Source organism: Hyaena hyaena, unplaced genomic scaffold, assembly GCF_003009895.1.
Source record: "Hyaena hyaena isolate Hyena2069 unplaced genomic scaffold, ASM300989v1 scaffold_362, whole genome shotgun sequence".
Classification (NCBI taxonomy): domain Eukaryota; kingdom Metazoa; phylum Chordata; class Mammalia; order Carnivora; family Hyaenidae; genus Hyaena; species Hyaena hyaena.
The window spans coordinates 890756-906921 of NW_024080998.1; the positions used below are offsets into that span (position 1 = coordinate 890756).

General features: G+C 37.8%; 1 protein-coding gene across 1 annotated transcript in view; it reads left to right on the forward strand.

Annotated features, from left to right (window-relative positions):
• Positions 1-16166, forward strand: part of TTC27 (tetratricopeptide repeat domain 27) — a 191558-nt gene that overhangs the window by 42735 nt on the left and 132657 nt on the right. Inside the window, exon 9 of the mRNA XM_039250329.1 lies at positions 2275-2341. Coding sequence (XP_039106260.1) covers positions 2275-2341 — 67 coding nt within the window. The remainder of the gene's footprint in view (positions 1-2274; positions 2342-16166) is intronic.

Here is a 16166-nt window from a genome sequence, read left to right on the forward strand (position 1 = left end):
TATAATTGTCAACTTATCAGAAAACTGAATCAAACAAAATGTACATAATCCCAGGCATTCTGTCCATTGAGTTTTAGATACAGTGAGTTAGACTTCACAGTTGACAGAGGACTGACAAAGAAAATGCTTGTTTTAAAATACTGTTTTTTTTCCCCTTCAAATACAGTATTGGTGGAATGTTAATATATGGAACAGTTAAAAGTGCTGAGTGGATTTCATAGGCAATTTGAATCTTCCCTGTTTGGTAGCAACTACTTGATTATTTTCTGAATCTTGGAACACCTGATGCAGTTTATCAATAAGTAGGAACATCTACACGAACTGAATTCCTTTGGGTGTTGTAAACAGTGATTTTGTTATACTGCCTGATCTCTATCTGATCCCCATGGTCATTACCCCTGTGGAGAGGTGTGACTTGGACATTGTAGTAGGCTAGGTTGGTTTAGAAAGGAAATACAGAGAAGGTGAAGTCTTATAGATGGTTGATTGGTGAAGCAGTGGGGCTAGAGAAAAAGAGACAAATGAAAAACCAGACTCTCAAATACCGAGAGCAAACTGGTGCTTGCCAGAGGGGAGGTGGCATGGGGGATGGGTGAGATGGATAAAGGACATTGAGAGTAGACTGATCTTTTTTATAGATTTTATTTTTTTGTGAGAGAGAGTCCACATGTACAGGGAAGGGCAGAGAAAGAGGGAGAGAATCTCAAGCAGGCTCCATGCCCAGCGTGGAGCCTGATGTGAGGCTCGCTCTCAAAACTGTGTGATCATGACCTGAGCCAAAATCAAGTTGGACACTTAAGGGACTGAGCTACCCAGGTGCTTCAAGAGCAGACTTATCTTTGTGGACGTTGAGAAATACATAGAATTGTTGAATCATTATATTGTATGCTTGAAGCGTCTGTAACACTGTATGTTAATTATACTTGAATTTAAAAAAAAAAAAGATAACCTCTATTCTTAATTTTGTATTTGTCATTTTCTTGTCTTTAAAAAAATTTTTTTTTTTTTTAAATTTTGTTTATTTCTAGGAGAGACAGAGAGAGAGACAGCGTGAGCAGGGGAGGGTCAGAGAGAGAGGGAGTCACAGACTGAAACAGGCTCCAGGCTCTGAGCTGGCAGTCAGCACAGAGCCTGACGCGGGGCTCGAACCCACGAACCGCGAGATCATGACCTAAGCGAAAGTCGGACGCTTAACCGACTAAGCCACCCAGGCGCCCCTAAAAAAATTTTTTTTATCGTTTATTCATTTTTGAGAGACTTACACAGAGCGCGAGTGGTGGAGGGGCAGAGAGAGAGGGAGACCCAGAATCCGAAGCAGACTTAGGGTTCAGAGCTGTCAGTACAGAGCCTGAGGCGGGGCTCAAACTGTGAGAGCATGACCTGAGCTGAAGTCAGACGCTTAACTGACTGAGCCACCCAGGAGCCCCTCTTGCCTTTTCAAAAAATATATTTACTCACATGTTTTTAGACTTCTAAGTCAATTCTTTCATGTTGTTTGTGGTATATGTAGTCTTCTCTGGTTGTTTTTTTCTCTCAGGATTCTGTTTTTATGATTCATTCATGTTTTATGTAGCTACAATTTATTCTGCCTTATAGCATCCCTTTGGGTGAATATTTCTCCATTTATTAGTCTGCTTTTGGACATTTGAATTGTTTCAATATTTTTTCCTATCACACACATTATTACTATGGATGTTTGTGTGTTCGATTCCTGGTACACCTATTCAGGAATTTCTCTGGGCTCTGTACCTCAGGTGGAATTATCGAGTTAAGGATATATGAGTGTTCACTTTACAAGATAGTGCTAAATTGTTGAACAAAATCATCCTATCGAATTAAACTTGGATCAGCAGGATCTAAGAATTCCTATTGTTCTGGCTCCCTAATTTTTGCCTGTCTAATGGTTACAGTAGTAGTTTAATTTTTTTTGGCCTCAGTTTGATAAATAGGAGCTGGAGCCATGTTAATTCTTTTCATTTTCTTTGTGACCTGGCACAGATTAGATTGCTTTCCTGTAATAAAATAAATTATGTTGACATTTAGTGCACCAACCACATTTTATTTGTTAGCATTTTATTACGTACTTGCTTACTGCATTATTTATTGTCATACTTATCTTTGGCACACTCATATCTGTATTTGTATATAATACAATAATATTCAAATATGTGCTTTGAAATATATAAACTTTACGTGGCCTTTACAAAAATTCTATGTTGTTAGTTATAACATGCATTTTAGAATTAATTTGCTTTTTTGTTTTTAAATTTAAAGCACAAATTTCCAGAAGAATAACCCAGTGCATAAGTTGACTGAAGAGGAGCTGCTGGCGTTCACGTCAGTGAGTAACGTCGTCCTTTCTATTTCATTATTTTCCTTGTGCGTTATGTCACTTCTGATACATTCTTGCCTCAGGTCGCTCATGCTGAAACCCTGCCACTCAAGGAGGTTAAGGGGGAAAAAAACCCCTCATCACTTTAGTTTCCAGACCTCATATATCTTACTATTGACTTAAACATAAGCATTTTCCTTTGTCCTTGCTTGGATTTGAGGACAGTGACCAAATATGTCTTGTTCATTGGTTGATCCCCGGGCCTAATCGGTGCTCAGTAAATGTTGAATGAATGAGTGAAGTGACAGAACAAGATGCAGCTCTTTTGTCTAAAACTGAAGGTGATGCCCACGTGGATGGGATGAGCAAGAAGATGTCACACAGTGAGGACCAGAGCCAGGAGGGTGTGTGCCACAGAGGATGGGGGTGTGGAGGGCGGAGGCAGTGTCCAGGGTGCGAGGTGCTGGTCAGCATTCCACACCGCAGAGCAGTGAGGGGCTTTGGGCACCGATAATTAGTGCAGTGCTTATCTTCTGCACGGGTGCCATGGAATATCATGTATACAGTCTCCTCAGTACGGGGAATTAAGGAGGGAATGGGGTATAAGAAAATAAATAGATAGATAAGACCGCAGTCAGAGAAAAGTCGAAGTGAGAAAAAAAGATCGAGTAATAGAGATGTTTGAGGATTTGAGATCAAAGAAGGCTTTTCAAGAACAGAAAAGTCTCAGACCAAAGGATCCGTCAGTATCTTCTTAGCGTTATGGATAAAAAGATAATGCATGTCTTTGATGAGCACAAGTTACTTAAGATAATTTTTTCAAAGGCATTCTTATTATCCTAGTTAGAATCAAGTGAGAATTCTGCTGTTTTTTTTTCTTTGTTATTTTTCAGATAAGGCAAAAATGAAGTACTTTTATGTGTTAGAAAGCCAGCTTACTTTGTATTGTTGTACACTTTTTGCACATTACTGTTTCCAGCATGCGGTCTTGGAACTGGTTGGATGTCGGCCCTTGGAGGCCTCTGTGCGCCTGCTTTCTTTTCTCACCTGAGCATTCTGAGAAGTCTTTGGTGCTTACGATGATAGCCTCTCTGTGTGTACGTAACTCTGTGGAAATGTCCCTGTCTATTCATCACACATGCTATGAAGAATTTCACAAGTGTTAAACATTTTTTAAAAGATTCATTTAAAAATGATTCTGTGTTTCCTATTTATTTAGTTAATCTCTACTGAACACTGAATCCGTGGCAAGCATCGTGCTGGTCCCCGGGGATGCGGTGTCAACACAGTCTTCTCCCTCTTGGAGCTTATGGCCATTTACATTCTTGTGGGGGAAGTACTCAATATACAAAGAGAGAAATAGCATGCTTAGCAGATGTACTCTGGAGACCTCCAGAGCAGGGAAAGGGAATATGAATGGCACGGGGACGGCCCTTCCAGACAAGGTGGTGGGGAGGATCTCCGTGGGGAGGTGAGGCGGAACATGGTCTGCGTGCAGCGAGTCCCAGGGAAGGATGTGGAGGGTCTGGAATGGTGGGCAGTGTCAACTACTTCAGGTAGCACAGGGCTGGATGGGGACAAGTGTCTAGATGATAAATGATGACTGGGTCGCTTGGGTTTCTTCTGATGACTGGGGTAAACAGGATGTAACATGTGCTAGGAAGTGTTCCTGTTGGCCTTTTATGGGGGGAGGTCATTAATAACATCTTTTTGGGACCGGTCTTAGCAGTTTATTAAGGTATATGTGTTACCCATAGTTATCCTAAAAAAAACCTCACTAAACTATTTTTATTCAAGAAGTTATTATTATTATTTTTTTTTTTAGCATTTCTGTTAGGTGGGGATATATTTCTTCCCGTGTAAAAAACTTTCCCTTTTCTGTTCCTGTTTCTTTTCTGATTCTTCCCACCCCTTTGCCCTCTCTCATTCTTGTTCCTCTTTACTGTGAAGTACTTCTGAAGTCATTAACTCTGGTAACCTCTGGGGTAGGTAACTCATCTCTCCTAACTTGCAATGAGGGTCATAAATTCGAATTTCATACTTTTCCTCCAGGGGCTTTATAATACATAATGTTTTTGCTCTCTTTCCTCCTCTGATTCTTACCCAAGTCAGAGCTGACCCGAGGACTGATCTCTTCGGAGGATGAGTTTTTAAATTCCAAGTAAATCTTTATTTCTGAAGAAGTAGGGTGAGGAACTTACATGTAAGGAGGGCCTTTAGGAGCCCTAAGGATACTTTGTGGTCTGCACCACCCCCTTCTTTTGTTTATCCCAAAGGAAGCATACAGAATACACTAGAAAAATCCAGATGAGCCCTTGTCAACTCATCCTTGTATTTATCAATCCTTCCTGATATTCCTTGTTTATACAAGATACTGAAGCAGATAATAAGATGAATTGGAAGTGGTCCCTGGTTTCAGTGAGGAGTTTCATTGAAATTTATATCTGGTATAATGATATATCTTGTATAATCTACATTATTCTATATTACTCCAAAAGAATATTTAAGGAACAGGGAACAATTTGAGATGCTACATCACTTCTGAACTCTTGAACTTCTGTTTGTGCTTTTTTTCTTTTTCTATTTTTTAAGTTTATTTATTTAGTTTGAGAGAGAATGGGAGAGGGACAGAGAGAGAAGTAGAGAGAACAATCCCAAGCAGGTTCTGCGCTGTCAGCACAGAGGGGTGGGGTTTGAACCTACAGACTGTGAGATCATGACCTGAGCTGAAACCAAGAGTCGAATACTTAACTGAGCCACCCAGCCACCCCTCTGTGCCTTTATTTTAACATGGATCATATTTGGGCTTATAATTATTCATGTATATGTCTCATCTGTCCCATAGGACTATAAACTCTCCATTTCAGTGACTGGGCTTTGTTCTTCTTGGGGTCTTCTGCAAGGCCCAGTGCAGTGCTTCAAAGCTTCACTCATAATTGTTGCTCAGTAAATGGACGCAGAAGAAGAGAATGAATGAAATATGCTCGAACCCTGGATAGGATTTATTTCTGCCCCATAACTTGATGACTTAGGTAGTTCTACACGATGGGACTTGATGGGAAAGATAACCACTTGTTTCAGCCTCGTCTGTGTAATGAGGGAAGCGGGGGATGTGCCTCTTCCTCAGCACTGAAAACTTGTTTCGAGGCTCAAACTGGAGAATGTCCTGACAGTACCTTAGAGTAGGTACAGCCGGTGCACTCATAGCATTCAGGGATGAGCTGGGTCATCTGATCACTGATTTGTAGGAGAGCACTCGGCTTTTGAGGAATAAGAATTCCTAAGTGGATAAGTAAGACCTGTTTGAAATTAGCTGTAGGTGTGGAATAGAAGGAAGAGGGAAGAAACAGCATAGTCTTTCTTGCTGGGCTGGGCGTCCATTTCTCTTCTCTGGCAGCAGCATGGTGGCCTGGAACTGGGGATGTAAACTGTTGAGACTAAGAAGTGTCTTTTTGTTAACAGAAGAGCAAGAATAGTACAAATCTTAATACTCCTGCCAGTGGATTGTAAGTAACTGAAGGGATGGGGACCTTAGTTACTGGAGATTTGTTAAATATGTATTGAATAGGGGCATCTGGGTGGTTCAGTTGGTTAAATGTCTGACTTTGGCTCAGGTCATGATCTCGCAGTGTGTGGGTTCAAGCCCCGTGTCAGACTCTGTGCTGACAGCTCAGAGCCTGGAGCCTGCTTCAGATTTTGTCTCCCTCTTTCTTCCCCTCCCCCGCTCATGTGCTGGCTCTCTCTCTCACTCTCTCTCTCTCTCAAAAAAAAAAAAAAACCCACTAAACATTAAAATATTTTTAAAAAAATATTTATTGAATAAACAAATGAATGGCTCCTTATTCCTGAATTTTGTTCCGTTTTAATGAAACGTTTGCAAGTTTACTAAAATGGTGAAATCTCTCTTTTTGGAGACATTTTTATTAGTGATTTCCTGTTGGTGCAGCATGTAGAAATACATGTGAGATAATGTTGGGAGAATGTTTTAATTCAGCAATGTCAGAGGCTTATCCTAAAAGAAATATTTTATTTTTTTAAGGTTGTCCTAACGTGGTGCTGTTCCTGAGATATTCGATCCGCACATTTCAGGAAGACTGAATGACTCATAGTAAAAATAACCCATATTGTTTTAGAGAGCCATTTATGTTGTATCGGCTTGATAATTTAAAATTAGCTGTTATCTACGTTATTTCCTTTCAGATGGGCCAAGTCAGTGACATTCAGTAATGCTTTTAATTTCCTTTCATTGTTGGAAATGGGAACAATCTAGTTAATTCATACAGGTGTTTCAGTTTTCATTGGCAGAAGTTTTGCTTAAGTGTGAATTGATACTGGCAGCTTGCCTTCAGACTGTCTGCCTGAAGCCCCAAGGTCTCCATTAATGAAAAAAGGAAAAAGACCTTTGAAAGTTACATTATTATATCGTATATATTTTCTCTTTCTGCTATTTTAAAACTAATAAATAACTTATCTGTGAGCAGAGAATAGTTTGCAAACACTTTTACAGATTAAAGGGATTGCCTATTTTTCTTTTAGGGCATATGCATTTCTCAGTTTTTTAAGATAGGCAACACAACTTTGTGAGATAGCCATGATACTTCTGACAGTTTGTGTTAGCATTACAAGATCGTACATTCTATATTTAGGAGTTATAGCTCAGGATTTTTTTTTTTTTCTGGTTTGGATACTTGTCTCTCAAAATGTTACTTGTACATCTTAATTTAATAGGCTTTTATTGATAATGAATATTGTATTGCTGTCTGGGTTATAAATTGGTAGCTGTTAAAGAATTAAGAGTAAAGAGATACTTTATTTTTTGTATCAGTTTGTAGGTTAACTTATTAAACAGAGGATTTGTAAATATCTTTTTGACTGGAGTTGAACTGATTTACTTGTACATATTCCTGTTTCCAGAAACAGACAGAAGGAATGATTAGTTTTCAGCAGGAGATCAAAACACTTTTCTTACCACCATCTGCTTTGGTAACTGCTAGACTTCTTTCTTCACTGCTAGCCATGGCTTAAGGTTAATCCTTATTTGTAGGTTTACTTCTAGCCACGTTGGAATAACTGGTACTGACCTTGAACTTTTACTGTAAGCAACTACAAAACTGGACAAAATATATGAAAGAGCAGTACAAAAAAGGATAAGACATGACCAAATAGTATTTATCTCAAGAATGCAAAATTGGTTTAATATGAAGCAATTGATGTAGTTCATCTTACTAGTATAGTAAAAGAGAAAAGCCAAATGGTTATCTTGATAGTAGAAAAGCGTTTCAAAAAAATTCAACACACTTTATTTTATATTACAGAATACGTATTTTGTATGATAAAGTGTATGTGTATATATTACAAAAATTTTAGTAAACTAGAAATAGAAGGGAATTTCAACCTGGTAAAGGGCATCAATGAAGAATCTTTAATTAAAATCATTATTACTGTTATTATTATTTTCTATTTTAGAGAGAGGGAGAGCGTGTGAGTGGAAGAGAGAGGCAGAGGAAGAGAGAGGGAGAGGAGAGAGAGAGAGAGAGAGAGAGAGAGAGAGAGAATCTCAAGCAGGCTCCATGCTCAGTGTGGAGCCCAATGCAGGGCTTTATCCTATAACCCTGGGATCATGACCTGAGCCAAAATCAAGAATTGGATGCTCAATTGACTGAGCCACCCAGGTGCTGCTCTAATTAAAATCATTATTGATGAAAAACAATCTTTTGTCCTTAAGATCTCCATTGAACTGGAAATCCCGACTAGTAGAATAAGACATGAAGAAGATGCAAAAGGTATACGGATTGGAAAGGAAGATACAAAGCTATTGTTATACATAGATGACACAGTTGCATACATAGGAAACTGTAAAATGTTAATACAAAAGGTACTGGAAGTAATAGGCAAGGTCTCAGAATACAAGGTCAATATAAAAAAGGTCAGTTGTGCTTATATATTTCTAGCAGTGAATAGTTGCAAAAGACATTTTAAAACCAGTTATAATAGCATAAAATATCAAATAAACTGTTTAGTGATAAATTAAATATGACTTGTATACTAAAAGTGACATAATGGTGAGAGAAAGAAGATCTAAGCAAATGGAAAGATTACAATTTTCATAGATTGGAAAACTCAACATTGTTGAGTTGATAGGTCTGCCAAAATTGAGCTATAAATTAAATCTAAAAGAAATCAATTCTCAGTAGGCTATTTTTCTTTCAAGAAATCAACAAGCTGATTCTAAAATTTATTTGGAGGACTACTGCTTCTATGATGGCCAAGTAGTCTCTTTGGAGCCATCCTTCTGCAGATAAAAAAGACATACTAGGGGCATGTGGATGGCTCAATCATTTAGGTGTCTGACTTTGGCTCAGGTCATGATCTCAAGATTTGTAGGTTCAAGCCCTGCATTGGGCTCTGTTGCTGACATCTCAGAGCCTGGAGCCTGCTTCAAATTCTGTGTCTCTCTCCCTTTCTGCCCCTCCCCTGCTCTCACTATGTCTTTCTCTGTCTCTCAAAAATGAATAAATGTTAAAAAAAATTTAAAAAGACAAACTGGACAAAATGCAAGACATAAAAAAGCTATCTGGTGAACTTGGGAATGATGGAAGGCAGAAAGATTCTGGAGATGATTTTTTGCTTGGAAGAAGGGAATGCCTTTGGGTGGTTTTCTTGTTTTTATCTTATGGCTAAATCTGTGTCTTAAGGCAAGTAAAACTCCGATAGCAACTCAACAGTCTTTGTAAGGACAGAGATTGGGGCTATCATGGCCGCTGGATGGTGAGGGGGAACAGATAAAGGAGAGAGTTTTCATAAAGGAGAGAGTCACAGATGGGGTTTCTTACATTCTTTTTATAAATGTTGTCTAAGTGAGGCTTACTCTTGAGCTACAGGTGTGTAGGGCATACTCTAAGCAGCTTAGCTAAGGGCAAAGGAACTCAGAGGAGATTCTGAGCAGCTACCCAAGAGACAATGTATACAAGCTTAGTCAAAAGTTATGTGCTAAACACAAAAGTTTTATGTGTTATGTGTTAAAACATACAAAGCCAGCACTTTGGAACAATACAACAAAAATCACACTCAACAGTGTAACATTCACCATATGTAGAATATCATCCAAAATTGTGCAGCAAATGAAGAATGAAGAAAATGTAAGCAATCATAAGAGAAAAGATAGTCGAGACTACTACAACATGATCTAGATGTGGGAATTGGCAGACAAGAATTAAAGAAAGAAAGATCCTTTGGGGCACCTGGGTGGCTCATTTGGTTGAGAATCTGACTCTTGATTTTGGCTCAGGTCATGATCCCAGTGTTGTGGGATTGAGCCTCATGTTGGGCTCCATGCTGAGCAGGGAGCCTGCTTAGAATTCTCTCTCTCTCTGTCTCTCTCAGTCTCTCCCTTTGCCCTCTCCCCAACTTGTGTGCACATGCTCTCTCTCTTTGTCTTTCTCGAAAGAAAGAGAGGAAGATTCTTTAATTATACTAAGTGACATAAAGGAAAAATGTAATAGTCACAAATGCAATAGTCAGAATTTGTAGAGAAAAACAAAGTATAAAGAACTGCAGGGTAATCTTAAAATCAAACATACAATATGTAAAATAAAAATTACATGAATGAGATTTACAATTGAATGGAGATGATAAAAGAAAGGTTTAGAGAACTTGAAGATAAGTCAATACAAGCTATCCTGTGTGAAGAACCCAGAGACAAAAAAGAGAAAAATAATGAACAAGGCTTCTTGGACATGTGGGACAGTATTGGAAGGTTCAGCATACGTGTAATTGGAGCCAGAAGGAGAGAGAAAATAGAGCAGAAAAAAATTAGAAAAAAATAACTGGCTAAAACTTTTCCTAAATGTATGAACATCACATATTTATGGATTCAAGAAGCTCAGTGAGACCTAAGCAGGGTAAAACAGAGTAAATCAAGCCTTTGTACATCATAGTCAATATGGTAAGATAAAAGGTAAAGAGAATGTCTTCGTAAGAAATAGAGAAAAATGACACATTAAATAAGGGAAAACAAAGATTGCAAAGATCTCCACCTTCTTTTCAGGAAGTATAGAGGACAGAAGACTGTGGAACAACATTTTAAAGTGCTCTAGTGGAAAATGTATCAACCCAGAATTCTATATTTATTTAGTAAAAATATCTTTGAAGAATTATAGCCCAATGAAGGAAGACCTTTTTATTTAAAACAATTTTTTAATGTTTATTTATTTTCGAGAGAGAGAGTCAGAGCATGAGCTGGAGAAAGGCAGAGAGCAATGGAGACACAGAATCCGAAGCAGGCTCCAGGCTCTAAGCTGTCAGCACAGAGCCCGACGCGGTGCTCGAACTCACAAGCCATGAGATCATGACCTGAGCTGAAGTTGGACACTTAACCAACTGAGCCACCTGGGTGCCCCTGACGACCCTTTTAGATAAAAGAAACCTAAGAATTTGTTGTCAGCAGACCTGTACTATAAAAAAAATGCTAGGGGCGCCTGGGTGGCTTAGTCGGTTGAGTGTCCAGCTTTTGCTTAGTCATGATCTCGCGGTTCGTGGGTTCGAGCCCCGCGTCGGGCTCTGTGCTGACTGCCAGCTCAGAGCCTGGAGCCTATTTCAGAGTCTGTGTATCCCTCTCTCTCTGACCTTCCCCTGCTCATGCTGTCTCTCTCTCTCTCTCCTAGAAATAAAAAATAAAAAAATATAAAAAATAAAAAATTAAAAAAATTAAAAAATGCTAAAGGAAATTCTTCAGGATGAAGTGAAATAAATTCGTACAGAAGCTTAAATGTTTAGTGAGTAATAAAGAACATCTGAAATGATAAAATATCTGGATAAATATAAAAGAGCATCATTTTCCTTATAATATCTTTAATATGTATATTTTTATTTAAAACAAATTATGAGATTCTCTGTTGGTATTTTCTAGACTATGTAGAAAGCATACAAAGGTGGATAAACAGATCTACGTGATTACAAGTTTTCTACATTTTATGTGAAGGATTACACTATTGATTCTAAATACCCCCTGGGCAAATTAAAATTCTACTATTCTAGAGCAACCACTTAAAAATGTGTAAGTGTCTGGGGTGCTTGGCTGGCTCAGTTAGTAGAACATGTGACTTTTTTTTTCAATTTTTTTGTAATGTTTTATTATTTATTTTTGAGAAAGAATGGCAGAGTATGAGGGGCAGAGAGAGAGAGAGAGGGAGGGAGACACAGAATCTGAAGTAGCTCCACACTCTGAACTGTCAGCACAGAGCCCAATGCAGGGCTTGATCTCACAAACCGCGAGATCGTGACCTGAGCCGAAGTCAGATGCTTAACCGACTGAGCTACCAGGCACCCCAGACATGCAGCTCTTGATCTCAGGGTCATGAATTCAAGCCCCATGTTGGGTGTGGAGCCTACTTAAAAAAATTTTTTGAATTATAAAAAAATGCAAAAGCATATAGTTGAAAATCCAATGATAGTTAAAATGGCAGTCTGAAGTATTTTTGAATAACCCAAAAAGAAAGCAGGAATGGCAATACAGTAGGATAACAGATACATTCGACCTTATCTATAATTATATTAAATGACAATTGGATAAACACTCCAAATAAAAGTCCAAGGTTGTCAGAATGAACAACAACAAAACCAACCACCGCCACCACCACCAAGACACAATTATATGTTCTTTCTAAGAGTTGTATTTTAATTATAAAGGCTCAGGCTGGAAAAAGTGGATAGAAAATATCATCCTGTGCAAACATTAAACATAAAAGATATAATTTAATATCAAATTGCTAATTAATATAAAATAAATTAGTATCAAATAAAATGGCCTTCACTACAAAAAATACTTCAAGAGGCAGAGTGGGCTATTTCACAATGATAATAAAGGGCGAATTACTGGGAAGACATAATAATCCTAAATCTATATATGTTATTAGGTAGTAGCTACCCAACATATGAAACAAAAATTGACAAAATTAACGTGAGAAATAGACAGTATCACAATCATACTTATAAATTTTAACATTCCTCTCAGCAATTGATAGAACAGCTTGACAAAAACACTGAATAAACACATAGTTAATTTGGATAATACTATCAGCCAACTTGACCTAATTGATATTTATAGAACAGTGCATTCAGAATACCTATTTTTTTCAAGTGCACATGGTATGTTCAGCAAGACCATATATTGGGCCGGCAAAAAGATCTCAATAAAAAAATGCACATCACATGGAATATATTCTCTAAATAATTATTTGATATCTAGAAAAATTCCCAAGTATTTGGAAACCAAATAATTAAACAACACACTTAGTCTATGGATCAATTAAGAAATCACAAAGGAAAATTAATGTATAAAAGTCATTGACCTCAATCTCCTTCAGTTCCTTAAAGTAAAATTGTTGTAACATTGGGATAATGAGTAATTTTCAGCTAGGATGCTAAGTGCATGAGCCATAATAGAAAAATTGGATACAAAGTTATACTGAACTTCATTAAAATTAAAATCTGCTCTTTGAGAGGCACCTGGGTGGCTCAGTTGGTTAAACATCTGACTTCGGCTCAGGTCAGATCTCATGGTTCATGGGTTCGAGCCCCACATCAGGCTCTGTGCTGACAGCTCGGAGCCTGGAGCCTCTTTCAGATTCTGTGTCTCCCTCTCTTTCTGACCCTCCCCTGTTCATGCTCTGTCTTTCTATCTCTCAAAAATAAATAAGCTTAAAAAAAATTAAAAAAAAATAAAATCTGCTCTTTGAAGCATGTCATTAAGAAAATGAAAAGACATGATTCAGGCTAAGCAAATATTCACAGTACATACATCTCATAAAGTCTTTTTCAGAATAAATAAACTCAATAATAACAGGATAAACCAATGAAAGATGGAGAAGATTTGAACCAGATCTTCCACCAAAGATAGATGAATGGCCAACAAGATTATGAATGATGCTTAATACCAGTAGTCATTGGGAAAATGCATTTTAAAACCACAAGACACCACTATACACCACTTAAAAGACTTAATACTGTGTAGGGTAGTTGGAACTCTTATCCATTGTAGATAAAATGTAAAATGGAACAACCAATGTGGAACAAAGTTTGACATTTTCTCAGAGTTAATCTTTAGTGCTACCTCTAGGTATTTATCTATGAGAAATGAAAATATATGTCCCACAAAAACTTATCTACAAATGTTCATAGCTGTTTTATTCTTAATAGCTTAAAGCTGGAAAAAACCCAAATGTCCATCAACAAGTGAGTGATAAGCTAGAGTACATCCAGCTAACAAATGGATAGTGAGCAATAAAAAGAAATGGAATACTGATACATGCAACAGTGTGGGTGAATCTGAAAAACATGCTTTTGAGCTAAAAAGCCTGATTTCAGTTAGTTGGAATTCTAGAGTAGATAAAACTAAATCGTAATGACAGAAAATAGTCACAGATTGATTGCCAGGGAACTTTTTGAGCTGATGGAAATTTGTATATCTTGATTTTCATGGTGGTTGTATAGATGTATAGATTTGTGAAAACAGCAAACTCTATGCCAAATACAGGTTTATTTTGTTGTATCTGTCTTATATTTCAATAAAGTCATTTAAGAATAACCTAAAAGGGAAAATGCGTAGGTGTAATTTAGAGCTATAATATTTAAGATTGATGAGTTTATTAAGATAGATTTTGGATTCAGTGTAGATTAGTCCGTGTCATCAATTCCAGAACTGTAGCATGAAACACTCAGCCTATCTAATGTGTTAAGTGGAAAGAATGTAGAAGGAGAACAAATTCCCAGAGGGAAGTTGCTTGATGTCCACATTTAGTATGAAGTGGTTTTTTTTTTTTTTTTTTAAGGCAAAAACAGGCTAGTTTCCCTCCAATGTTTTTGGTAACTACTGTTCAAAAGAAACTCTAGGGGCCCCTTGGGTGGCTCAGTTGGCTAAGTGTCTGACTCTTGATTTTATCTCAGGTCATGATCTCACAGTTTGTGGGATGGAGCCCCACATTGCACTGTCAATGCAGAGCTTGTTTGGGATTCTTGCTCTGTCTTGTGCTCTGCACTCCATCCCCCATGGACATGTGCACGCATTCTCTCAAAAAAGAAACTCCAAATTCAGGTGGGGGAATATATTGTTTAGAGCTCTACTTGTGGTCCTTTTGACCCCTAACACAGGTCATTGATTTGTTGAGTTGAATCCCCCTCCCCCACGCATGATCAAGAGTCACCAGAAATAACAAACAGAAAGTTAGCTAGGATGAGTATGAAACCTTAAGAATTCATTGGACAGGAAACTTGTGTATAAAAATAGCACAGGTAATTGGCATCTTCTAAAATACAATGAGGTATTAATACATGATTTCAAGCAACTCCTGCTAATGGATATAAAAATAGCTAATTAGTAGAATTTAATTCTTTTAAGTCTGTAAATACCATTTTGAGTAGAATCTGTATCAGGTCTGGAGATTAATCTATTGTTGTGTGGCACAGTGTTAAAGAGTTGAAGAGTATACGGGAATTCATTGTGTGTCTTATCCTTGAAACTTCTCAGAAGAAGAAAACAAATCTGAAAATGAAAAGTTAAAGGAAAAAACTTCTGGCACCAAACTATACAGAAAATGAGCAAAGCCCATCACTGCCTCATGGCTAGCCAACCATTCCTGTTTAGAGTTGAAGACACAAGCCAGCTCTCTGGGACATACTCAAATCACCATTAAACTTCTTTCAACCTGCCTGTGTCTTTTACTGGGTTTCAGCCTTGTGGATTACCCCATATGGTCTTCAGTAGTGAAGGAAATAGGGAGGCATTACAAAATAAACCTGAAGATACAGATTAAAGGGGTGACCCATGGGCCAGAGACCAGAGGATCCCATGATCAGAGATCAGTGGCGGTTGTGAAGAATGGAATTATCTGACCTAAAAGAACTTGCAGAACTCTCTACTAAGCCAAGACCCTCAAGCACGTCTTAAGGACTCCTAAATTCATGGTGTGGGTTAGCTGTGGCAGCAGAAACCAGTTTGTTTGGAGGAAAACATCAACAGTTCCAAATTTAAAACTGAGCAATGAGCTAACAATTAAAGACCAACAGAGAAGAGAAGGCAAGCCACCATGACTGAGTGCCAACCAGGACAAGAAACAGGCTAAAGGAAAAGTTGTGGTTTTCTGGTTCATAATACAGACCAGCTATGGGAATACTTAAAGAAATAAAGCATATACTCATCACAGAGGTAGCCAAACAACTCTGTTTGTAGACTTTTATGATTGGAGAGGGAAAATATAACTTTTAGAAATAATTTGAAATTGAAAACCAGAATTTAAAAAATGCACCCCCTGCTCCTCCACATGAGAATGAGGTTATGAAACACCAGGAAGGTGTGTGTAACAGGTGTTTCCGAAATCGCAGTTTTAGGAGTATACCTAAGAAACACTTCCATATCTGTCAGTAGATACATGTACGGATGTTTAATAATAGCTGTGTTTGTCATCATGGTAGACAGACTGGAAACAACCTAAATATTAGCTGACAGGAGAAAGGATCAATTGTGGTATTTTATTATTATTCTTATTTCATATTTTTATTATTTTAAGTAAGCTCTGCACCCATTGTGGGGCGTGAATCACGTACTCTACAGACTGAGCCAGCTAAGTGCCCCCAAATTGTGATATTTCATATGACAGTTGTGAAATATTATACGACAGTGAAGTGAAAATAAATGAACTATAGTTATAAGCAACAACATGGATGGGTTTTGTAAATGTAATGAGAAGTTGAAAACAACGAGTCCCGGATTCACAGGTGTTTATGTTGTTATACTTTATAACTTAAAGTTTAGTTACTTATAACCTTCTGTGTATATCAA